Raw genomic sequence first — 27,708 nt, forward strand, 5'->3', positions numbered from 1 at the left:
AAGATGAGTGACCAAGCCTACACCGTCTTTTCACATTGGCCTTTGTATGCTTTCTTTTGGCTATCAGCTTCATCCAGATTGTAAACAGCAACCCAGAAGACAAAGGTTTTATACTCCATTATCATTTCTTCTAGCCAAACAGTTTTGTGTGAATAGAACAGTCTAGTAAAGGAGAGGTTGTTTACCTTTAATTAGGTTTCCCAGGAAATAGTTCTAGCCTTTACCTTTGATTAAAATTGGAGTTTTTGTTTTCCAGAGTATTTCCAGACATTATTATAAAAAGAACCATGTTTGGAAGCAGTAGGGGACTCTCAAATAAAATAATAATTTAAGATTACTTAGTCTTAGTAGTTCTGTAAGTAGTTCTATAATTTTTAATGTTAAAAGTCCCTTCTGTGTTTACAGTTTAAATGGATTAGATTATGGTATATGTGTGTGTGTGTATGTATATATGTATGCATGTATAAGCAGTATTCTTTAAAACTATCTGGAGGTCATTTTAAAATTGAGATGTACCCAGTAGTAAGAAACTGAGTATTTTTGATTGAGAGATACTTTAAAAAATGTAGTGCTCTCATCGCTCATTATGGATGAACCTTTAATAGGTGAAGGCATTGGTTCACTAGTCTTGTGGATTGGTTTCTGCCTCAGGAATGTTTTGCTTTTATAAATTTCATGGCCTAACAAGAAACAAATTCATACATGCTAATGTGAAATAATATTAAAGAAAATTTAGGAGCTAAACTTGGAGGAACAGGTTTTTCTGGTATGCATGCTGAGAGTGTTGCATCATGAAAGACAATGACATTGTTAAGATTGTGGTGCTTTATGACATGTATATAATCGTTTATAAGCAAGTCATATTCAGTTTTATAGGTTGTGCATTGCTTAACTATCGAGATGTATATAGAGCTTACAAGTCTGTATTCTGCAACTCTGGGGGTGAATAGATGGAAAATACTATTTTATTCTCGAGGTCTGTATTTTTGTATGCCAGGAGATCCAACCAGTCCATCCTAAAGGAGATCAGTCCTGTATTCATTGGAAGGACTGATGCTGAAGCTGAAACTCCAATACTTTGGCCACCTGATGCAAAGAGCTTGACTCATTTGAAAAGACCCTGATGGTAGGACAGATTGAGAGCAGGAGGAGAAGGGGATGACAGAGGATGAGATGGTTGGATGGCATCACCAACTCAATGGACATGGGTTTGGGTAAAGGGAGCTGGTGATGGACAGGGAGGCCTGGCGTGCTGCAATCCATGAGGTCACAAAGAGTCAGACATGACTGAGCGACTGAATTGAACTGAACTGCGATAGTAACTAGTAGATACTTCCGTCGAGTACATCAGATAAAAATAAGGGCTATACAAAAAAGTGTGATGTGATAGTGGCCTGATAGCTACTTTAGATTAGGTGGTCAGAAAGAAATAATATAATGAGAAAACAATGCAAAAACCTTTAAGTGGCACAGTTAAATTAAGATTGTCATTTTTGTATTTCTGTTGCTAAGGATACTGAGTCTGACACAGTTCTTTGTTTCACTCTGTATTTTTTCAAACTGTTTTAGCAGTGGATGTATTTTTTAAAAGATTTGTTTTGGCTGGTTTTCATAAATAAAGAATAACTATATAATGTCAAATTCTTTGAGTTTAACTCAGTGACAAGATTCCAAGTATAAAACAGAGTTTTAAAAAATTTGAGTAACTTTGTTTTTATACAATGAGAAATTTTTTTTTTAGGTGTTCAGTGATATGTATATCTAAACTTGAAAAGAAAAGACTCGGAAGATAACTTAGTCTTCAGTTAAAAATGAATCTTTATTTAACTTTTCTAATGTCTGAAATGTTATGAGCAGTTTAGCTTTTGTGTTCTTAACATTGTTTGCTTAAAAATGTTCATTTTTTAGGAAATACTCTATTTTTTTCCAGCCTACTTTCTATCTCTCTTTTGTTTTTCACAAAGTGTTTCCATGTTGCTACTTGGATTTTATGTCAGTTATTTTAAATAGCTTCAAAATAGAAGATAAAGTAGGTATGTGGTAATTTATATACTCATTCTTTTTTTTTATAATTTTAAAAATTATTACTGGAATTTCACTGTTATAAGTATTTCTGTGATAGACATTTTGTGGCTTACAGATTTTTTTCTGCATGTTGGGTATCTTAAGGGATGTTATCCAAATGTGAATTTCTAAGTATTAATTTCTTTGTTGCCAAAAGAGTGTAATTCATGTCAACGTATGGCAAAACCCACTACAATATTATAAAGTAATTAGCCTCCAATTAACATAAATAAATTAAAAACAATTAAAAAAAGTAAACTTTTTTTACATAGAATTTAATGACGTTTTCATTTTATGGTTGTAAGAAATTATGATTAGCCATTCTAGGAAGGTTTTAACTAGAAAAAACAAAGCAAAAACATCTGAAAGAGAAACTATACTTTGTAGAACAAAGTTTAGAACTATTTGGTATAGTTTTGATAAAGTCTGATGGAGGCAACGATTTACTCAAGTGGGTATTCAAAGCTTGCCACCAGTTATATTTTTCAAAAAGCAATGTTTAACTGATTAATTTATCTTCTCATGTCTTAATTTCTGTCTTTGGGATCCTCTGAAAACTTTCTAATTACCAAAAAAAGATTAAAGTAGATACATCTTCAGCTAATCCTCAACTGTGCAGGTCATTTGTTTCTCTTACACTCTTCAGTTCAGTTCTACCATGCTTTTATGGATCTCCTGTCCTCTTTATTTGTTTGATGACATTTTATGGACTTACCACCCAGCGATCAGACTTAAAAAATCTTTGAAGATTAAACAGACTAGAGAGAACCTTGGTTATTTGCAGCCTGAGCATTGTTTCTCTGGCCACTTCTGGGTGGATGGGTGTTAGGATTCTAAGGTCTTTGCCAATAATGGGTTTACGGATTAATAAAACTAATAAGTAAAATGCTCTATGAGAACTGGAGATCCGGTAGCCAAACAGCTTGCTTGTGAGTGTATAGCACTTTCCTTTCTTATTGACCGGTGAAATCTTGAAGGTCTTAAGTGCATTACTGATGGATGGTACCTTGTCATGAATAGCATTTCTTCTTTTACTTATCTGGGTTTTATTATCTAACAGAAGCGCTATAAATTCTGGCCATATACCATAGGAGTGCTACACTTGTAGAAACTATTACTGAGATCGAGCATTTTTTGTCCTCAACATAAAATAGGGCACAGTAATAATTAAATTTAATAGTGTGTATTGTTTGTTCACTTCCTGGAGTGAAAAAGAAAATAAAAATATTCATGAGCTGGTAAATATTCTTAGTTTTTGCATACAGCATCCAGGAAAATACTTTGTTACCCTACTTAGATTCTTTAAAACAAAGTCCAGGGGTTAAGATTCCAAACTTCCAGTGCAGGGGGGCACAGGTTTGAAGTGTGGTCCAGAAACTAAGATCCCACATGCTATGCAACACCATGTGGCCAAAAAAAAAAGTTCATTATATTTGGCTTTTGGTTTGAGGATGGAGTATCTGCTAAATTAAGAAAATTGGGTGTAAAGTACAAAAATTTTATCTTCAATTGCTTATCTGTTCTATAAGCTAGTAGCAACAGATACTCTCTAGAATTATAGATCTGTTATAAACCCAGATTAAGAAAAAAGGTAAAAGGCAAGCTTGGTATCTAACTTTCCCTAAAAAATTAAACAAGGTAAAAGACAAGCTTGATATCTCACTTTCCCTAAAAGCATGTTTACATGCTTTAAAAACTTCTGCCTGTGGTTTAGTTGCTAAGTTGTGTCCAACTCTTGCAACCCCATGGACTGTAGCCCGCTGGGCTCCTCTGTCCTTGGGATTTCCTAGGAAAGATTAGCGGAGTGGGTTGCTATTTCCTTCTCCATGGGATCTTCCTGACCCAGGAATCGAACCCAGGTCTCCTACATTGCAGGCAGGTTCTTTACCAACTGAACCATCAGGGAAGCCTAAAAACTTCTTCCTACCAGGAATGAAAGGAAGAACAATATTTTAGTGTGTGTTATTTTTACATAAAATAGCAGTAGTTTTCAGATATATGTCATTTAGGTTATTCAGGAAGCATATTGCAGATATTGTGAAAATATTAAATATGTTTTTTCATTGTATTAATTTCCAATATCCTGACCTTATTATATATTCTCAAAATTCACTTTTTTTTTTTTCCAATTAGAATGTTCTAATTTGGACCGCAAACGGGGCTTTTTATATATGAGATAAAGCCAGACAGGAAGTAGAGTGACTTAAGTGTATAGTGTGTTATCTTTTGTTTGCTTTGTATATATGTGACAGTAGCTACTTAAAGCCAGATGTATTATGACCATTCATGTTTAGGAATTCTCATCCATCCATCTAGTTTTATATTATTTATTTATTTTTTTCTAGGCCTCAGGCTTCTTTATTTAAGAACAAAGTGATGAGTGATGTGGGAATTAAAGTCAAGAGCATCACTGAACTTCACCTTCCCTCCAACCAGTTTCCCCAAACTCCCTGCCCCCACATCCATTGTGTTCCCAATTCCTTTCTTAGTGAATAAAAAACTTAATCCCAAAGCCCTGGTACAAACCCCAGGGTTCTCTCCCTAGCTCTCCCCTTCCTCTGCCCCCCATTCCTGGGGTGAGCAGGCACCTCAGTTTGAATGCATAGGAGAGCCCAGAGCGGTGACAGACACCAAGGGAAAGGCCTCACCCTCAGGGAATGGGACCGAAGAGTACAGCGTAGTGAAGTGAGGGCCCCCGTAGCCTGGGGTACCAAAATGGGGCCCTGTCATCCATCTAGTTTTAAAGCTAAACCCCTAAGCCTTCTGTTGTAATTCTGGTCCCGCATGCTTTCCATGTTTCCCTCTCCTGCTGTGAATTTGATTCTTCAGTCTGCATTTCTCAAAGTGTGAGCTGACATGTCCAGTAAAGAAACTTATGAAATTATTTGCCACCATGATAAATGTTTGTGAAAAGCTGGAAAAGATCCCTGAGAAGGTATCATTTCTCTAAAGTTCTGTTGCTATTGAAAGGCAAAATTTAGTGGAAGAAGTTTCAATTTAAGAAACACTGTTTCATCTGGGTTGGAGTTAAATTAGATGAGACTTTAAATTCTTAATTCTTCTTGACTATTGTGAAAGGCTTGATAAATATGAAATCAGGAATTAAAAAAAAAATTTATTTTTGTTTTTGGCTGACTTTCAGTGGCTTTGTTTTCTATTGGGTAGACAGTATCCTGCTGCTGTCAATTCAGGACCCATGCCTGCACCATCTGTGAGCACCAGACCTGCCTAGTCTGTGCAGGGAAACTTTGCTTGTTCAGGCTGCCTTGCCGGCCTCTTCACTCAGGTCTTGCTGCTTTTGGTGACAGATGAAAGATTCTGGTGAAGTAGACTTTTAAGAAAGAGTGGGTTAATATGTTTCTGGAGACAGAAGGGACCTTTGGTATATACTCTAATAACTAGAGAGATGGTTCTGTGTGTCTGTGTTCAGGCACACTGTGGAGAATTTTCCCTGTATAGAGTACTCAGTGCTGACACCTGAGAGCTTTTGTGTCCTAACTTCAGTTTCATTAAAAGTAAGTTCTGAGAACATTAAAAGTGAGTTTTTGCCCATTTAGGCTTTTAATTTCCTATTTTAAAAAGTGCTTTTTATGTTAAACAATATTATTTCCCACCTCTTAGGGTAGCTAACAACTCTAGTTAGCTACCCTAAGTTAAGAATTTGCTTGAAATTCTTAGTATGGCTCCCTAGCTTAAAGAAGACTACCTAGTATTGCCCTACCATTTCATTAAACAAGCAAAACAATCTAAACTTGTGGCCCTTAGTCTTCTTCCAGAAGAAGACGACTACCTAGAAGACCTTCTACCTAGAAGAAGACTAAAGTATTACTTCTATACCTTTTAGAAGCTCTTAATCTAATTCAGAAATACATGCATGAGTGGATGTCTACACACATTCACCTCTCCACCCAGTTCATGTGTATACTCATATCAACATGCATCTCATCCATCCTAGTTTCTGGAGATTCATAAATCCCCTCTTGAAGTACATTGACAACCTCCAGTTTAAGAACTTACACAAGTTTTAAGTGAAAGGAAGAAAGCAAGATGTTGTTCCCACCCTCTCCCACCCCACCCCACACCTTGGGTAAAAGGCAGCTTATTTATTTAATCACCTATCATTCTTCAGCATCTGTTCATCCACCCACCCATCTATCTGTGTTTTATCAGGTGCTTTTTTTGTTGTTGTTGTTAACACTTTATTTTCTGCTTTTCCTTTCTTTTCTTTCTTCTTAAATCAGGAACTAGACTGCTTTCTAAATACAGAAAATGGAAGAATGATTCATGGCAACTATGAAGCTGTTCAAGTGGAGAATATACACATATTTGTTTTTGTATAATACTATAATTTTAAGCATTTATAACTTTGGGAAAGTTGTACAGATAGTCATTTTAGCTTGGCTTGGTTTACAGTCATCTCTTTTTTTCTCTTTTGGCAAGTGTTCTTTTGAACCTTTTATTCTGCTCTAGTTTTAAAATAAAGTACATTGTCAGTAAAGCAGAATAGGATTTTCTTGGGTGAAAATAAAATCATTAGGCATCTGACCATTTCTTCAGAAAGATACTCTATCAGAGTATTTTTTAAAACGTTTTAAATGAAGATTTTACTCCTTTTACCAAAAGTTTCTTTGTTCTTTTTGAAGTTATTTGTTTATTTCACATATGAATCATTTTGTGAAGATATTTTTAGGACTGTAGGGATTCACCTAAGTAATTTTAGACATGAAAAATTTTTGTATTAAATTGTTTTCCTCCTAGTCCTTATTACTTTAAAAAATTACTGTTGAAACCTTATTTCTTTTTGACGTTTATTTTCAGTATTCATTTTTCTACTGCCCATGTCTTTCTCACTTAGATAAGAAATTAAGCATCTATTTTTTTATGTAGACAAGGAAGGCAAACTGACTTATTTGCTAAATAAGGTCCTCATTGCCCTATCATTTTCATTAAGACTGAAATATAAGATCAGGGAAGAAAGAGTCACTCTCAGCCTACTGCACATGAGAAAAAGCAATGTGTTCACATGTGTGCAACCTGCTGCAGAGTCTTAGCCAATGAGGAGTGCAGCCTGAGCGGATCCTCATAGCCAACACTTGTGTCAAGAGCATATCATGAAAGATGAAAAAATACAAGTCAGCTTTGATAGCATTTAGGTTTTAATTAAATATAATATTCTAGCAAAAAAGATTCATTCCTATATCTTAAGCATATTTCATGAGAAGAAAATGTCAATGTTATGGACTTGCCTAATACAACTAAGCCTTAGGTTCTGTCTTTGCTCTTAGGGTATGAAGGAAAATTTAACTGTTTTGAAATATTTGATATGTTGGGGTAGATTTGTAATTTAATGGTAAATATGAAGAATATTTTTTTCCTAGTGGAAATAAAGCATGGAGATTAATAAGCTCATCAATAGAAAAGATCTTTTTTGGTCTCCAAGTGACAATGTAGTTTTTTATTTAATAGTGTGACTCATTATTATATGTACTAAAGGATGAAATCAGGCTTTCTGTTTCATTTTTTTCATCCTAGATATCTCTTTTCTTTAGACTTTCTGAATATTCTGCCTCTCCTTTAATAATGCAGTGTTCAGTCTTAAGAACTCTCCACATATTACTTTTCCTACCTACCTTTTTCCCTAAGAACAAAAATATCTCATTCAGCCTGGGGATCATTTGAAGGAACCTATAGAAAATGGTTTGAAACAAATTATAAAGCATCTTGTGTCTGAACCTCTGGCCCAACTCAGTCACTCAGTATTTTTTAGAGGATTATTTGAGGTGAAGGTCCAGTGATATTTCTATTCTCGGCCACTAACGGATAAATGATAAAAGAATTTTAAGGTCTTTGCTAGTGAACTCTGTAAAGAGTGCCAGTCTTGGGTGAGCAGTGAAGTAAGGAGTTTGGATCTGAAAGGGAGCAAATGAAAAACTATTATGTTTCTGAAGTGGTCAGTAATGCAGTAAGACTGAGAATTGGGACTTTGTAACTAAACAGAAAAGATATAATGAATTCTGGTTTACGTTTTCTCTAGTTCATGACCCAGATTAAAAAGTGCCTGTGGAATTTCATGAATATGTATGGATAAACATTTTTTATTATTAATTGCTATTTACTGAGCAGTAAGCACTAACTCCATTTATTTCTAAACAAAATATCATTTAATTCTCATTAAACATGTGAGTATTTTAGTGATACCTACATTTTGTAGATATGATACATTGAAGTAAACCCACATATGCTAGAATTTTGTTAGAGTTAGTTAGAGAGGGAGACTGCTCTTTAAAGGTAATAGGACTATCCATATGCCTTAAAAAAGGTTTAAAGTATTTAAAATACCTAAGTAGATTATATACAATCTAGACAGTACTTTGATATTTGTCCTTTGTGCATTTTATAGTGAGCCAAGTTGCTGTGTGAGATAGTTACATTTTCATTTGCTGCCTGGTCTAGGAAACCTTTCTAATTCTAGAATATATACTCTTGGAATTTTAAGACTTTAGAGCAAGTGTTTCATGTAGTGAGTTCCAGGTAAAATTTGTAATGGAAAAAAAATCCCTATGAAGTAATAAAATCAGACGTGATATACTTTCAGTTAGGTTTCCCAAGTGGCTCAGTGAAAGAATCTGCCTGCCAACCAGGAAATTTGATCCCTGGGTCAGGAAAATCCCCTGGAAAAGGAGATGGCTACTCACTCCAGTATTCTTGTCTGAGAAATCCCGTGGACACAGAAGCCTGGCGGGCTACAGTCTATGAGGTCATAAAAAAGAGTGAGACCTGACTTAGCGACTAAATAGCAACATACTTTCAATTATTTAAAATTCATTATTTGCAGCTTGGGTTGAATGGTAAACAAGAGACGCCTAGATTATATTGGAGACTGAAAAGATTGAAGAGTTTTTCAATAGCAGTATGCTGCTGCTGCTAAGTCACTTCAGTCGTGTCTGACTCTGTGCGACCCCATAGACGGCAGCCCACTAGGCTCTACCGCCCCTGGGATTCTCCAGGCAAGAACACTGGAGTGGGTTGCCATTTCCTTCTCCAATCAATAGCAGTATATTAGATAGTAAAAGAAGAGTCTAATATATATATATACACACACATACACATACACATTTATTTTAAATATCTTGATATATTTAAGAAGCAACTACCAATAAATGTGTTGCTTTTTGCTATAAAATAAAGTTTTTATATTATATGCTTATGTACACATTTTTCTACAGTTTAGAATCAGCTTTCTTTATCTGGAAAACTTTTGCTTATCCTTCATGGTCCAGAAAATGTCCTTCCAGCCATATTCCTGAAACAGTAAAAATTATGATGTATTACAGTTAAGTTGTCCTCCTTCTTTAGGACTTGGAGACATCTGGTACATAGAAGGTGATTGACAAGTATTTGCAGAATGAATGAAAGAATGGGTGAATAGGTTATACTTTTAATTAATTTAACAAAATTTTTAGCCAGTTTTAGCTATTCAGATCAATTTATATAAACATCTGAAGCGTTCAAGTAAATGAGCAACTACCATCATAGTTCATTGTCTTTGGGAACACTTGCTGATTCCTCTTTCTTTACCCAGTGAGTTTTAAAGTAAAAAGGGTTATGAATAATGATATTCTGAATTTTAAAACATTTTATTATGGAAGTTTTCATACACAGGGAAGTTGAAAGAAATGTAATGAATACCAGTTTACTTACCACTCATTTTAACAATTGTTGTTGTCGTCGTTTAGTTGCTCAGTTGTATCTGACTCCAGGGACTGCGGCCCACCAGGGTTCTATGTCCCCAAGCATATACTGATCCTGGGATCAAACCTGTGTCTCCTGCAATGCAGGTGGATTCTTTACTGCTGATCCACTGAAGGAGCAAACACTTGTCAATTATCTGTCAAGTATCAATTGGTCAAGTATCTGGTCCATTTGTTTGTCCCTCTATTCATCCCTCTATTCCATCTATCTTATGATACATTTAAAGGTAAATGCTTTAGCATGCATATCATCATCTAGAATTCAGTAATAGTTTCCATTTTTTTTCATCTTGAGGTAAATTGAAGTACAATGGACATGCATAATCTTAAGTGAACGTTTGCTAATTTTGACAGATGCTTATACCTGTTAACACAAACTTCTATCAAGATAACATTACCATCACCTCAGAACATTCCCTCATGTCCATTCCCAGTCAGCTTTTACCATCACACCTCATGGGAAACAATTTTTCTGATTTTTCTTCTGTTCCTTGGTAAGTTTTGCCAAAACATGACATCTTTAAGGAGTCAACGTATGTAAATGTTTAACTGGAAAACATAGGAAGGCGACAGATTGTTGTGTGAAGTGATCTTAAGAATGACAGCTGTAAAACCTGAGAGGGCAGTTGATGAAGGAAAGCTAAAACAACTTCATGAGATGACTTATGACACGAACTTAGGGCAATGCCAGAAGGACACACAGGTAGCGGCCACTAAATCTTGTAATTGCTTATAATGGTATTGGACCATATAAACCTGAAAGTCACTTGACAGATTTTTGCCTGGTTGTCAGCGAGAGTGACATAATTCTATGACCCAAATAAATGCATATCTTTACAAAGGCTGTAAAGTTGAAATATGGCATTTGTTTCAAGTATTTTGCTTTTGTGATTGAGCTAGCTAAAAATACTTGGCTTTTAAAATAATCTATTATAAAACATTGATGCAAATACAAAGTTTTAATTGTATAATGGAGAAAAATATTTTGGAATGTATAAAATCACTTTGTATTAAGTCTTTGTATTTAAAATAGTTTTAATAGTGTAGTTATACATCATATAGGGTTGTGCAGGTATAATGAATTAATCATGTACTTTGTATCCATCACTAATATGTTTAAATTCTGAACTTTAGCCAATAGAAATCACCATTAAAATCTATAAAATAGTAGAACATAGTTTGAGAACTGATCTTCAATTTATCACGATTTCTAGTCTCTAACCTCTGTTTTGCATAAAGGCTGAATATTAGCTGATGGTTTGTTAGAATGTACACCACCCAACCCCTACCCCACCCACCTTTTCTCTCTTCCTTGATTCTCTCCTTCCCTTTCTCCTTCCTTCCCTGCTACTTAAAAATGTATTTATTGTGCACTGACTATATAACATTGTATAAGATTCTGGAGATACTGGGAGTAGAAAGTATCTTAATGTAAATCAGATTCTAAAACCAGTACTTAGGATTTTAAACATTAAATTCTAATGAGTCAGAGCTCACTTTAAAAGCAATCATGCCTCTTAAAGTTTTTCAGTAGTTTTTGTAGAAAAGGAAATATGGTGGTATACGTGATCTAAGTTGATTGGATATTTGTGGTGTGGACATAATTCTTTTCTTTTTACAACTGAAACACTGGACCTGGTTTATCATTGACACCTGCCCTACCCATCAACTCTTCATGCTCAGTGTAGTCATCTGTATATTTAGCACTCTCTTACTTTAATAAAGATTCACTTGTGTCTCTGCTTCTACAGGTAGTTTTTTATTTGTTTTAAAAGAACTGTTCTTGGTCACGGAAGTCAGGAATTTCTTCTGTGATCTCTCAATTTGCATAGTATTAGAGAACAAAGTTCATGGAGCTAGAAGTCAGGAAACTGATTTTCTCCATTTTATTAGCTATGACCTGGGACAACTTAGGTGCTTAGTTGCTGTTACTTACAATGAAGTACTTTCCAATTTAGGCTGTATCTCAGAGAAGAAAAAAATATGTGTATACAAAAATTGAAGTGTAATTACTTTAGAACTATTTTTATTGTAGGAAAATATGCATAACATAGAATGTATTATTTTAACCATTTTCAGTACCTTAAACATATTCTCCTTGTTGTACCACTGTCACCCCCATCCATCTCCAGAATTTTTCATCTTTTCCACACTGAAAGTCTGTACTTGTTAAATAGTAACTCAGTAACTCCTCATACCTCCCTCCCTGCCGCCTCTCAGTTCAGTTCCGTTCCATTCAGTTGCTCAGTCGTGTCCAACTCTTTGCGACCCCATGGACTACAGCATGCCAGGCCTCCCTGTCCATCACCAACTCCCAGAGTTTACTCAAACTCATGTCCACTGAGTCGGTGATGCTATCCAACCATCTCATCCTCTGTCGTCCCCTTCTCCTCCTGCATTCAATCTTTCCCAGCATCAGAGTCCTTTCAAATGAGTCAGGTCTTTGCATCAGGTGACCAAAGTACTGGAGTTTCAGCTTCAAACATCAGTCTTTCCAATGAATACTCAGGACTGATCTCCCCTAGGATGGACTGGTTGGATCTCCTTGCCATCCAAGGGGCTCTCAAGAGTCTTCTCCAACAGCACAGTTCAAAGGCATCAATTCTTTGGCGCTCAGCCTTCTTTATAGTCCAACTCTCACATCCATACATGACTACTGGAAAAACCCTAGCCTTGGCTAGATGGACCTTTGATGGCAAAAGAATGTCTCTGCTTTTTAATATGCTGTCTAGGTTTGTTATAACTTTCCTCCCAAGGAGTAAGCATCTTTTAATTTCATGGCTGCAGTCACCATCTGCAGTGATTTTGGAGCCCAAAAAAATAGTCTGACACTGTTTCCCCATCTATTTGCTATGAAGTGATAGGACTGGATGCCATAATCTTTGTTTTCTGAATGTTGAGCTTTAAGCCAACTTTTCACTCTCCTCTTCACTTTCATCAAGAGGCTCTTTAGTTCTTGTTCACTTTCTGCCATAAGGGTGGTGTCATCTGCATATTTGAGGTTATTGATATTTCTCCCGGCAATCTTGATTCCAGCTTGCGCTTCATCCAGCCCAACGTTTCTCATGATGTACTCTGCATTTAAGTTAAATAAGCAGGGTGACAATATACAGCCTTGATGTACTGCTTTTCCTATTTTGAACCAGTCTGTTGTTCCATGTCCAGTTCTAACTGTTGTTTCCTGACCTGCATACAGATTTATCAGGAGGCAGGTCTGGTATTCCCATCTCTTTCAGAATTTTCCACAGTTTATTGTGATCCACACAGTCAAAGGCTCTGGCATAGTCAATAAAGCAGAAATAGATGCTTTTCTGGAACTCTCTTGCTTTTTCGATGATCCAGCGGATGTTGGCAATTTGATCTCTGGTTCCTCTGCCTTTTCTAAAACCAGCTTGAACATCTGGAAGTTCATGGTTCACGTATTGTTGAAGCCTGGTTTGGAGAACTTTGAGCATTACTTTACTAGCATGTGAGATGAGTGCAATTGTGCGGTAGTTTGATCATTCTTTGGCATTGCCTCTCTTAGGGATTGGAATGAAAACTGACCTTTTCCAGTCCTGTGGCCACTGCTGAGTTTTCCAAATTTCCCGCCTCTGGACACTACCATCTTTTGTCTTTAGGATTATAGAAGGTTTTTTTTGTTTTTTTGTTTTTTTTTGTTAAGCGGGCTAACTTTTCTCTTTCCTCCCATTCCTCTTAGTTTAAGAAGTGTTCTGATGTTTTAACATATTCTCTAATTTTTATTCTACAGCCATGGAGACAGCAACAAAAACACTTTGAAATAAATGTGCCTAGGCAATTGTATAAATGTAATGCATTTAAACTAGCCATTTATTTGATATTAGGCATTTCATTTGATTTCCACCTATGGCTATGGCTTTGAGAAGTTTGATTTATATTTTATTTGATGTGATTTCAGGTTGTGAATCTTTGCAATGCAATAATTAGAACTTAGGTTATTTGAAGTATGGCTTAATGAAGTGTAAAGGGTATGAATTGAAAGATAAATAACATGTAACCTAGGGAATATTTGCATAAATGGCATTTAGCTGTTGGGCATTTTTTAATTTATACTGCAAGTGCTTTTTCATAATATATAAAGGTGGTTTTACTAATGTTGGTACAATTTAGAACATTTTGTAAAGGTAATTAGATGATTGAAATTTTTGTTTTTTATTTTCAATGATTTGATATTTTCAGGCCAGCATTTGGTTCAATATATTGTGTACTAAAAGAAAAGTCCTAGTCATTTGAATAGCCATAACTCTAATTGTATGAAGAATTTCACTGGTATAAGCAGTACAAAGTTTAAAGGCACTCAATGTAACCTAGTTACCAGAAATGATGTTTGATGAATGCCAGTGAAATATAATGATGATTTTGCTTTTGCTTCTTTTTGGTGTTGAAGGTTGAAGAGATACCAGAAAAGGTCCAGAGTGGATGGGACACATGTTTTTCAAATTGACCTTTTTAAATCCTGGGATTCAATGACAGTGATGTAACTGAGTTATTAAATGCTGTGACTCCTGGAATGAAGATACAAAAATGTAGATATTGCTAATTGGTAAATACTTTGATCAAGACAAAATTTCCTAGTTTCAGAGGCATGAAGGCTTTGTTGCAGACCTGAAATTTAAACATTTTTTGAGAAAAAAATTCAAAATTGCAACTACAGATTAATGTATACAAGTTTAATACTTACAATGAGAAAAGAAAATGGATGACATGTTTTTAAAAAGATGGCCAGTGACATAATCATCAGAATTTTGAAAAATGGACATTTTTTAATTCCTGATCATACTTTAAAACTACTAAAATTTAAAAATTGACACCCTGTAGGATATGTAGTCTTTGATTGCCTCTTCCTGTGGCATGCCTATGCTACCTGTTTGTGCTGTACAAAGAGAGTTTGAGAAATTCTATTTCAAGAGTCCTACAAAAATAAAAAAGGAAATGTGTGCTGCATTTATAATTACATAAGAGTTATCAAATATATTCCTAATAAAAGAAAATGCCTGATTTGCTAGGCATTGGCTAAAGACTGAATTATCTGCTTATACTATTTCCTATATCATGATTGAAAGAATTTACCCCAGACTGTCTTTTAGCTGTGTATATTTCAGACTTCCTCCCCAACTTACCATATACCTGTAGTTCTAGTTTACATGGGACACATCATATGTCTCCTTGACCTCTGTCTCTAAACTTTCATTTCATGACTCCAGGTAGTTGGTGCAATGGGTAAGAAAGGTGTATTACTAGAAGCTAGTCCTACAGTGGAATAATTAATTACACATGGAAATGAGCGAGAACCACATACATACATCCTACTAAACCCAAATTGAATGTGTCACCAATTCTCTCTCCTCTTTGTTGGAACCTCAAAGTGCCTGCTATGACTCACACCATTTGACATGAGAAAATAACCCTGAAGCCTAAGCTTCATGAAGCAAATTTATGGTAAATTCACCTCTGTGGATTCTGTAGTGCCGTTTCTATGGTGAAGGAAATCTGCTATCCAATATGGTTGCCACTAGTCATATGTGCCTGTTGAATACTTGAAATATGATTAGTGCCCCCAAAGAAATGAATCTTTAATTTTATACTTTAAGGTTAAGGAGATATTTGTGACTAATGTACTGTGTTGGATAGTATAGGTCTAGCATCTTTATTACTATTTTATGTAAAATTAGTGCTCATGTAATCCTGTTAAAGATACTATGTATTGATGTATCATATTCAGCTTTACTTAGTTTATTTAGATATAAACTCTCCATTGTAACCTGAATTCTTGATTACATGATACTGCCTATTGAGCAAAGTAGGGAATTCTCATAATTATAAACAAGATTTATATTTGAAAATCTATTTAAATTTAAGCTGAAAGAAGTGTTTCTTCTGATGGGGATATTGTCTTGCTAGAAAATTACCTTGAATCAGAAGTATTAAAATATTATGGGCTGAAATGTGTTTGCAAAATAGTGGTTAAAGCCTTTTTGTATGAAGCATTTTATATTTTTCTTTAGAAACCTAATAGAACATTTCCAGAGACAGAGGGCAAGTGTAATATTTGGTTGATGTGTTTAATATTATTTTTGGCTGATTAGTTTGCTAATTCAAGTGCTCCAAACAAGATTCCAAGATTTGGGCTAGATCTTGTTTTGCTATGACTTGGCATTTGACAGTAATTCATGAATATTTAAATTGGTCAAAGAAAAGGGGAAACATGAATATTGCTTAGTAGAGTTCTACGAACCACCTCTATGGCTTATTATTACATACAATTTTCTTAAACTTTGCAAATTTTATTCATTATATGCCTCATGTAGAATGGAACATTTTCATAATTATTAATGCAGTGTACAGATGACCTTTTAAGATTTGTGTATAAAATTTTGGTGTGTATTTAAGTGGAATAATTAATAATTTTCTGTTCATGTGCTGGTGAATTTTATTTGAACAGCTGAGTGTTGATAGAAATTGGGAATAGATGTTTTCTGTACATCTGCATGTAATAATTGTGATTAATATTTAGATTTACTGGATTGATTTTTTTAATTGAGGTAAAATTTGAATAATATAAAATTAACTGCTTTGAAGTATATAATCATTGACATTCACAATGTTGTTTTACCTCTGTTTAGTTTCAAAACATTTTCAACATCACTGAAGAAATCTCCCATATTCAAAATGGATGCAGGTATTCCAAATATTTCATAAAAATGAAATAATACAGCACATGGACTTTTGTTTCTTGACTTCTTTTACATTTTAATATAATTTTTTCAAGGCTTATATTTGTATTAGTACTATATTTCTTGACTCAGTGGTAGAGAATCTGCCTGCCAGTAAAGGAAGTGCATGTTCAGTCCTGGGTTTGGGAAGATCCCCTTGAGAAGGAAATGGCAACCCACTCTAGATTCCTTGCCCAGAGAATCTCTTGGACACAAGAGCCTGGTGGGCTACAGTCCATAGGTTTGCAAAAGATTTAGGCGTGACTTTCAAGGCTATGGTTTTTCCAGTGGTCATGTATGGATGTGGGAGTTGGACTGTGAAGGAAGCTGAGTGCCGAAGAATTGATGCTTTTGAACTGTGGTGTTGGAGAAGACTCTTGAGAGTCCCTTGGACTGCAAGGAGATCCAACCAATCCATTCTGAAAGAGATCAGCCCTGGGATTTCTTTGGAAGGAATGATGCCAAAGCTGAAACTCCAGTACTTTGGCCGCCTCATGTGAAGAGTTGACTCATTGGGAAAGACTGATGCTGGGAGGGATTGGGGGCAGGAGGAGAAGGGGACGACAGAGGATGAGATGGCCGGATGGCATCACTGACTCGATGGATGTGAGAATGAGTGAACTCCGGGAGTTGGTGATGGACAGGGAAGCCTGGCGTGCTGCGATTCATGGGGTTGCAAAGAGTCAGACACAACTGAGCGACTGAACTGAACTGAGTGACTAAACAACAAACAACAGCAATATTCTCTTGTATAAATATACCACATTTTGTTTTTCCATTCATCAATTAGACTGTTTTAAGAAATTAAAAAAATTTTTTAAATTGAAATAGAGTTGATTCATAATGCTATGTAGAATAGCTTTTAAATAAAATTGAAACTAGGAACTCCAGTAATTTTTCTTAATCAGTTCTAAGCCTTAATTGACCATGAACCTTCTTGTTTACAGTTATTCAATACACTTCAGGTTTAGCTTATTGAAATATGACCAGTGTTTCATTTTTTACCCTCAATCACATTCCCCTTCACTCATTTTTTAATGCTGTTTGTGCTAAACATTTTCTATAAACTTCTCTTAACATTATTTTTAAATGTTAGTGAGATAGTCTGATACAGTCTAAATTTATTCTAAATCATAGAATGATAAAGCTGAAAGAAAAATAAAATTTGATCTATGAGACTAATATTTTAAACTATAATCTGATAAGAAAATAAACAGTAAAATCAAATATCCTTTTTATCCATTGAGGAAAGTCATTTGTAGGGCAGGAATAGAGATGCAGATGGAGAGAACAGATGTGTAGACATGGAGTAGGGGGTTAGGGAGGTGGGATGAATTGAGAGATTGGCATTGACATGTATACACTACCATGTCTAAAACAGATAGCTAGTGGGAACCTGCTGTATATCACAGGGAGCTCAGCTTGGTTCTCTGTGGTACCTAGACTGTGTGTGGTGGGGTTTGAGAGGGAGGTTCAAGAGGGAGAGGATATATGTGTACATATAACTGATTCACTTCGTTGTATAGCAGAAACGAACACAGTAACACAATATTGTAAAGTGGCTATACTCCGGTTTTTTTTTTTTAAAGGAAAGTCAAAAGAAATCTCCAGATATTAGATTTTTAATATTCCCTTTCCTATCAGTGAATAAAGACGTCTTTAAAAAATGGTGAGCTTCACCATATTGAATCTGTGATATAAGATGTATTGCATCATGTTGTAAGGGCTCTTTGTTTTTAATCTCTTGTTCCACTAGGCTGGGCCTCAGTTTTCTAAAGACTGGCACATAGAAAGACATGAACGTTGCTCATAGTAAATCTCTCTTCAGAAACTCAGGTTTCATGATATGTGTTATTTGCAGATTTTTTAAACTTTTGTTTTATCTTGGTATTTTTTAGAGGAGCAGAACCTGTCTATGTTTTTAAAAAATTATCACTTGGTAACCATTTGCAAAATTCTCAGTAGCATCTTAAAAAGTTGCTTCCTGATGGATTTATTCTTGCATTCTTTCTTGGTTGTGCACTTTTTTTTTTTTTAAACAGGCTGTGGTTGTGTCATATATGCTCGTTGTAATTTGGCTTTTCAAAATGTCAAATGCCAGCCATATGCAAAGTAAGGTAATTTGCATTTTTATGACTGTGAAATTTAGCTCATTTTTCAAAATAAACAGAAACCTCAAATGACTTCTTTTAGTCTAATTTGTTGACTTTGGTGATTTGTCAGTGTGTGAGTAACAGACTGTATTAGTTTCCATCCCCAAGTAACAAGTTACCACAAACATAGTGGCTTAAAACAACATAAGTAGCGGATCTTACAGTTTCTGTAGGTCGAGAGTACAGGTTCAGAATAGTTGGATTCTGTGCTCAGGATCTCACAGGCTAAGTTCAAGGTCTTGGCTGGGTTGAGGGCTCATGGGGTCTTCTTGCATATTTGTCTTGTTGTTGGAATAATTCATTTTCTTGGGGTTGTCTGATTGAGGCCCTAATTTTTTTTTTTTTTTTTTGGCTAGCTGTTGACTGGAGACTGCTCTTCGTCTCTAGGGGCCCTCTTAGGGTCTTGCTACAGGCCCCTCTTATGAGGCCCTTTCTTAAAGGCAGCAGGAGAATCCCTCCTAGGCTCTGAGGCTCTTCCTTCAGGAAAGGCCAGGTCTCTTCTGAGAGCTCCCCTGGTTAGCCCAGAATAATCTTCCTTTGACAGACTTAAAGTCAGCTAGTTTTTAACCTTAATTACAGCTGTAAAATCCTCTTACCTCTGTGATACAATATCATCTAATACAGAGAATGAACCCTATCATATTTATAGTCCTGCGGTACTCAAAAGCAAGAGAGTACAGAGACTCTACCCCAGGGAGCAGGCATCCTCTAAGATGGAGGCCATCTTGGAATACTGTCAACTACACAGAAGTTAGGTGATAGTTTTAAATTGTACCTGTATATATTTTTAAAAACAACAGGCAGTACGTTCAAGAGCAACTTTAGGTTTACAGAAAAATAGAGCGTAAAGTACAGAGCTTCCATATACCCTTTTCCCTCTACACAGTTTACTGGATTTTTGTTGTTGTTGCATTAATGCAGTATACTTGTTAAAACTGAGCCAATACTGATACTATGTTATTAACTCAAGTCCATAGTTTATGTTAAGGTTTACACTTCATATTGTTCTATGGGTTTTGACAGATGCATAATATCACGTATGTACCATTACAGTATCGAACAAAATGATATCACTTCCCTAAAGAATCCCCTGTGCTCCATCTATTCATCCTTCCCTCCTCTCTCCCCTGGAACCTTTGGCAACTTCTGGTCTTTTTACTATCTCTAATAGTACTGCTTTGCCAGAATATTATATAGGTGGGATCATAAAACGTATAGCCTTTCCAGACTGGTTTCTTTCAATTAATAATAGGCATTTAATGTTCTTCCATGTGTTTCTGTGACTTGATAGCTTATTTGTTTTTATTGCTGAAAAATACTGCATTGTATGGTTGTACCACAGTTGGCTTAATCTGGTAGGCTGCTCTCTAGATCTTATTTGAGTATTGCTAGGAAATGGCCTGTAGAGGTGTCAGTAGGTGTCACTAGGAAGCCTTCTTTGGAATAGAAGGAAGGGGTTTCTCTTTCTGGTTCCAATGCACTTTGCTCTCTTGCTCCTCCTGTGTGTGGTGGAAGTGAGCCAACCCCTAAGTGGTGGACAGAATCCACTGAGAAGATGCTTATGGGGGTGCTACTGAAACTTTGGGAGACTGCTGTTTGTGGCATCTGTGAGACTTGCGGGGGAGACTACCTGGGGGATGGTGAAACTTGTTAGGATGGGCTCATAGGGGTGCTGATTAAAGCTTCTGGAGGGGTGATTGTCCCTGGGTGCCCCAGGAACAAGAAGAAAATAAAGCATACTGTAACCAGAAAGAGAAGACCTCTATTCTAGCAATGTTCCTGTAGCACTCTGTGCTAATAAAACTTAAGGTTATGGATACTGGCAAAGAAGAAAAGATACAGGGTACAGCTTCAGTATCATACAGGACAGTGAAGGGCAGAAGGAAAATTTGGAGTTGACAGGCAAGAAGTTGATAACTAACACACTTTCTGTTTCTACTTTGCTGAGAGTTTTTTAAAAATCAGGAATGAGTACTGAAAGAAGATCCCCTGGAGAAGGAAGTGGCAACTCACTCCAGTATTCTTGCTGGAAAATCCTATAGACAGAGGAGCCTGAATGGCTATAGTCCATGGGGTCGCAAAAAAATTGGACATGACCTAGTGCCTAAACAATGACAACAACATTGAATATTATCACATGCTCTTCTGCAGCCATCAAGATAGTCATATGGTCTTATCTTTTAATCTGTTAAAATGGTAAATTACTTTAAATGGATTTTTGAATGTGAGATCTTGCATTCCTACCTAAGCCATACTTGATTATGATGTAATTCCTTTATATATATATATATAAAGGAATATATATATATATATATATAGTTGATCCTTGAAAATGCGTGAGTTAAGGACACTGACCTTCTGAATAATTCAAAATTCAAGTATAATTTATAGTTGGTCTTCTGTATCTTTGGTTCCTCTGTATCCCTAGTTCTGCATCCTTGTATTCAGTCAACTCAGATTTTATAGTACTGTTGTATTTATTCCTGAAAAACAATCTGGGTAAGTGGGTCTTGATAGTTCAAACTGGCAAGTTGTTCAGCAGTCAGTTGTATTGCTGGATTGGATTTGGTAATACTTTGTTACATACAGGTCTTTATATCCATAAGATGGGTTGTCTATGATTTTCTTTTTCTGTAATGCCATTTGGTTTTGGAGGGTTTGGTGGCTTCATAAAATAAGTTGGTAAGTATTCCTTCTTCCTCTCTTTTTGTGAACAAGTTTGTATAGGATTTGTCTCAGTTCTTCCTTGAATTTTTGATAGAATTTACCAGTGAAGCCTCTAGTCCTGGAATCTTCTTTGTGAGAATACATTTAGTTACAAATTCAATTTTTGAGATTGATGATGAGCTTCTTTTTGAATCACTCGTACTTTGCATCTGTCAAGCAATTTATTCATTTAAGTTATCAAGGATATTGATGGAAAATTATTCTTAATGTTCCCTTATTGTTTTAGTGTTAGAAGCATCTGTAGAGTGTCTTTGTTTTTATTTCTTGTACTTGTTAATTTTATCTTCCCTCTTTTTTTCCCTTAGTCATTCTAGCTAGAGGTTTATCACTTAAGTTCTTTTTTTCTTTAAAGCATCTTTAGTTAGTAAACTATATTCAAGTGAAAATGTAATATTCAAGGTTAGATATTAGCTATGGTGCTGTGTATTATTGTGTGTGTGTGTTATGAATAATGAATGAAAAGAACTTTGGAAAAAGTAATAAATTATACTTGAATGTTAAATACTGTTTTTCAAAATTCAATTTTGTATTAGGGTGTAGCTGATTAACAGTGTTGTGATAGTTTCAGGTGAATCAATTCACTTTATGATAAAAGTGAGGTTTTCATTAAACTCTGACATTTTATCAGGAACTATAATACTTCCTTTTTTCTATCTTATATACTTCTAATTCACTTTTCCATACCTGAGAGATTCACTGAATCATAGTATGAAAGCATTTGCATTTAAAAAAATGCATCTTTGACTTGTCTCTCTTCAATGTCTTTGCTTATTTGCTCTTAAAAACAATTTTCCCTCTTCTATTTACTTCTTTTTTTTAAGTTGCTTTGCTTTCTCTCATTTTTTACGGTAGAAATTTGACTTTTAAAGCCACAAATTTTCCTCTAAACCAGTGATCTCAAAGTTCTGTTGCAAATGAAAATGATCTAAGAATTTTTAAATATACTAATGGCTGTTTCCCAACCCAAGACACTGTGATTTAATTGTGGAAGTAGACATGGACTACAATGGGATATTTAAAAATTCTTGATTCTGATGTGTAGCACATTCTGTGAAGCATTGCTCTGAGCTTCTCAATTTAGCTTCTCCCACAAAATTTGATAGATTGTGTTTTCATTTTAATTCATTTCAAGATATTTAAAAATTTCCCTTGTGATTTCTCTCTTTTCTCCATTGGTAATTTAGAAGCACATTGTTTGATTCTCAAATATTTCAGGGTTTCTGTTCTTTTTCTTTCTTTTTTCTTGATTTCCTGTGATCAAAGAAAATATTCTGAGTGATTTTAACATTATAAAATTTATTGGACTTTTTAAATTCAAGCCTGCCATGTGATGAATCCTGGTTTATGTTTCATGTGCACTGGAAAATTAATGTGTATTTTGCCATTGTTGGCTGGAGTATTCTGTAACTATTAGATCGGGTGTATTGATGGTGTTAGTCAAGTATTCTATGTACCTATGTATGTTTTGGTCTTTTTGTTCTATGAATTACTGTGAGAAGTGTGCTAATCTCCAAGTGTTGCTGTAAGTTTGTTTATTTCATCATTCATTTCTATTAATTGTTGCTTCATGTGTCCTGATAACTCTCTGTTATTAGGCACATATACATTGAGGATTGTTAAGTATTCTTGATGAATTGACTCTTATCATAATAAAATGCCCATATTTATCTTTGGTAATATTACTTATTCTGAAATCTATGTTGCTATTAATGTAAGTACTCAAGCTATTTTATGATTAGTGTGTGCATGATAAATCTTTAAAAAATTTACTTTTAACATATTTTTATAATTAATCTGGATTTAACTTAGCCTATATTTGGTCTTATTTTACTTACAATCCAAACAATCTGTGCCTTTCAAATTGAATATATACTAGCCTCACTCAGCTAGACTTCTGCAAGAGAAATAAGTCTACAGAAAATGATTTGAATAGGTATTTTCCCAATTTTCCTGAGTGTGGGACTAAACACATCTCAATCTAGGTGGTCAGGGGAGAAGTTAATTTACTGCATACAATAAATGCCTTAGACACTAGAGCTTGATTCTTTTGGGGAGCCCTGCTAGAAAGGCTAGGTTGAATTTCCATGTAATATAATTACTTAAATCTGTCATCTTTTTGTTCCTTTGTCTTTTCTTTCTTTCTTTTTTTTTTTTTTTTCTGGTGGCTGTTTGTAATTTCTTCTATTCCTGTGGCCTTTTTGGATAGCTGAGTATATTTTATGTGCTATTTTATCTCTACTGTTGTTACATGTTGGTACTTTGCTTTGTACCAACCAACCAGTGGTTGCTTTGGAGTTTGCAGGATGTGTTTATATATATTAGGGCTTCACAGGTGACACTAGTGGTAAAGAATTCTCCTGCAGTGCTGGAGATGCACATTCAATCCCTGGGTTGCAAAGATTCCCTGAAGGAGGAAATGTCAATCCACTCCAGTTTTCTTCCCTAGGAAATCCCATGGACTGAGCAGCTTGGTGGACTACAGGGGGTTGCAAAAGAATTGGACATGACTTAGTGACTAAACAACAACAATTTATATATATCAGTACACAAGTACTCCTTGGAAGGAAAAAAAAAATCATCAACCTATACAGCAAATTAAAAAGCAGAGACATTACTTTGTCAACAAAGGTCCGTCTAGTCAAGGCTATGGTTTTTCCAGTGGTCATGTATGGATGTGAGAGTTGGACTATAAAGAAAGCTGAGCGCCAAAGAATTGATGCTTTTAAACTGTGGTGTTGGAGAAGACTCTTGAGAGTCCCTTGGACTACAAGGAGATCCAACCAGTCCATCCTAAAGGAGATCAGTCCTGGGTGTTCATTGGTAGGACTGATTTTGAAGCTGAAACTCCAATATTTTGGCCACCTGATGTAAAGAGCTGACTCATTTGAAAAGACCCTGATGCTGGGAAAGATTGAGGGCAGGAGAAGGGGACAAGAGGATGAGATGGTTGGATGGCTTCACTGACTCAATGAACATGGGTTTGGGTGAACTCCGGGAGTTGGTGGTGGACAGGGAGACCTGGCGTGCTGTGGTTCATGGGGTCTCAGAGTCGGACATGACCTAAGCGAATGAACTGAACTGACCTTATGTAGAATATGTATTAGTAACACTTTATAGTATACCTTCAAATAATTATATGACTTTACACTTATAATTATCTTACAATTGTGTACTTCCAGTAGCCCCTTCCATCTTTTGTGCTATTGTGGTGATACATTTTACATCTACATGTGTTTGAATTCCACAATACATTGTTTTTACTGTACACAAGTATCTCTTACGGATATTAAAAATTTATAATAAACATAACTTTTTCTTATATTCTTCACACTATTTTCTATTCATTTATGTAGATGCAAGTTTCTATTTTGGTATTATTTTTCTTTTAACTTGAAGAACTTCATTGTTTCCTCTTAATGCTGATGACAACGTCTCTGCCTTTATGTTGTGTTTATTTTTGAGAGACACTTGGGCTGGACATAGAATTTTAGTTTCTTTTTTTTTTTTTTTTTTTTTGAGCTTCTAAAAAATGGTATTACATTTCCTCTGGCTTGCATAATCCTGATGAGACATCTGCTAGATTTTTATCTTTGTTCCTATATATATATATATATATATAACAAAGTATATAATATACTTTAATATTTTCCTTGCTGCTTTTAAGATTACTGGCTTAGAGCAATTTGGTTATAACATGTCTTGTGTGTGTGTGTTTTCTTTATGACTATTATGCCTGGACTTTGTTGAATGTCTTAGGTTTGTAGGTAGATTTTTCTTTTAAAATTAAATTTAGAACATTTTTGGACATTGTTTTCTTTTCCTTCCCCTATTAGGACTCTAATTACACAAATATTAGATAATTGATATTGTCTCACATGTTATTGATGCTATATTTACTTCTTTGCCTTTTTTCCCGTCTATACTTTGGTTAAGGCAATTTATATTGCTATGTTTACAATTCCCTGATTTTTTTTTCTTCTGTGCTTAATCTGCTGATAATCCCATCCAGTGAAATATTTATGTCAAGTACTATATATATATATATTTTTATCTTTAGACATTTAATCTGGTATTTTTTGATATCTTCATTTGCTTTTCTCATTGTATTCATATTTTCCTTCAAGTCTTAATTTCATCAACTATTTTTAAATTCCTTTTATGATAACGTAATCTGTCTTAATTCTGGACCTATTTTTATTGATCAATGTTTCTCTGGGTTATAGGTAACATTTTTCCTGCCTCTTTTTTGCCAGTTTCTTTTTCTTTTTTCTTTTTTTTTTCAATTAGGCAATGAGCATTAGGATTTATTGGACTCTAGGATTTATTTGCCAAAAGGTTCATTCAGGAAAGGGAAAATCCAAACGAACCTTTTGGCCAACCCAGTACATTTTTTAGCTGAATTTTACTATTTCCTTTAAATAGGATTTAACCTATATATATATATATATATATATATATATATATATATATATATAAATAACCTTTATTAAGGACTTCCCTGGTGGCTCAGATGGTAAATCTGCCTACAATGTGGGAGACCCAGGTACGATACCTGGGTTAGGAAGATCCCCTGGAGAAGGAAATGGCAACCCACTCCAGTACTCTTGCCTGGAGAATCCCATGGATGGAGGAGCCTGGTGGGCTACAGTCCATGGGGTTGCAAAGAGTGGGACACAACTGAGCGACTTCACTTTCACTTTCTACCTTTATTTATCCTATTCAGAACACATGGATACTCAGAGACTGTCTGGATTCCTATGCCAATTACCTCAGCTTTTTTCCTACATAGCTCTCCCCACCTTTTTTTTTTCTCCCCCATCCCAACCAGTACTCTGCCCCAGACAGTAACTTTTATTTCTTACATGGTCTGTGAAGTTTCTTTTTTTGGATTTCCCTTCCCTATACCTGGAGAAGGAAATGGCAATCCACTCCAATATTCCTGCCTGGTAAATCCCATGGACAGAGGAGCCTTGTGGGCCACAGTCAGTCCATGAGGTCGCAAAGTGTCGTACACGATTTAGCGATTACACAACAATCTCTATACCACAGATTGGACTTTGCCTTTAGAATGAAATATGGGAGGTCTTAGCACCTGATTCGTTTCCCTTCTCTTAATTCACAGGGCTTATTGCCTTTTGTTCAATATCTGAAATAGCTTTATATATTTTACTCATTTTGTAGTTACATAGAGAATTGGGAGAGCAACCTTATAGCAGTCCAGCAAAGTTACTTTTTCCACTGAAATGTATTGTGTTAAACGCAGTTGTTCTATACCTGAATATAGAATCTAGTTACTTTCAGAAGCAAGCTTTATGTTGTAGTACATTATTTTCAGAGTTTTCAAAGAATTGTTTTTATAAAGACCAAAAGATCATTTAATTAAAGTTATACCAATATCTTAGAATAATATCCACAGAGACTTTTTTCATAGAGGATAATACCCTTTAGGTCATCCATTCCCTCTTTTTGGTGCACATCAGTTATTTAACTCATTACATTGACAATATCTACAGGTTCTTTTAAAATTGAATTGGGACTCAGAATGAATACATCCTGTTGTAATGGTTCTTACCATAGTGCGTATTGAGTTATGAGAATCACTCATGGTTATTTGTTACCTAGGAGGACTACTAAATGTGCATGGTTATGTAAATCTGAAAATTTTTAGGTCTAGGCTGATATCCGTATTGATTCATAAATTTATTATTGATGCATTGCTTTCTAGGCAGACATGTTTACATTTTAAGAGAATTAAGGATTAGAATTACTTTCTGTTATGGAATGGTTTCTTCAACTTTAAATGAATGGTTTAAATATTCACATTACTGATTTGTATAGTCAATACATAAAAATAGTTGATTAATTATTAGTTTGGAACACAAATTAATTGCAAAGTTTTTTAATAAAAATAGTAGATGAAACATTTAGGGAAAAATATTTCCACATAAAAGCAATTTAACTGACAGAAGCATGTCAGTGCTTAGAAACGTTTATTCTCAGTTATAAATGGCATTTTTTAAAGCATCATTTTTATTCTAGCCTTCATCGATATATCATTTAGGCAGAAAGTGCTGATATCGATTTTTGTCTTAGGTTGGAAAGGTATTGAAGGTGAATTTAGTTTTATTTACACATTCCCTTTCTTCCACTGTCTGGGTATTGTGTTTTATTAGACTGTTTAAAATAAATTGTTTTGAAATATATGGGCATGGTGGTCATTTATACAAGATGCTTTAGTTTTAAAAAAATATTAACTACTTACCAGATAGTTCATTTATC

At 35.1% G+C, this 27,708-nt stretch overlaps 1 protein-coding gene across 13 annotated transcripts in view; it reads left to right on the forward strand.

Annotated features, from left to right (window-relative positions):
• IMMP2L (inner mitochondrial membrane peptidase subunit 2) overlaps positions 1–27,708 on the forward strand; it is a 965,664-nt gene that overhangs the window by 124,194 nt on the left and 813,762 nt on the right. The window contains exon 5 of one of the 13 annotated variants that reach the window (XM_025292038.3): positions 16,460–16,515. The exons of 11 other annotated variants lie outside the window; for them this stretch is intronic. In XM_025292038.3, coding sequence (XP_025147823.3) covers positions 16,460–16,515 — 56 coding nt within the window. Of the gene's footprint in view, positions 1–14,223; positions 15,604–16,459; positions 16,516–27,708 lie in introns of those variants that run through there. One more of the 13 variants, XM_025292037.3, reaches the window with a different exon arrangement.

Source organism: Bubalus bubalis, chromosome 8, assembly GCF_019923935.1.
Source record: "Bubalus bubalis isolate 160015118507 breed Murrah chromosome 8, NDDB_SH_1, whole genome shotgun sequence".
Taxonomy (NCBI): Eukaryota; Metazoa; Chordata; class Mammalia; order Artiodactyla; family Bovidae; genus Bubalus; species Bubalus bubalis.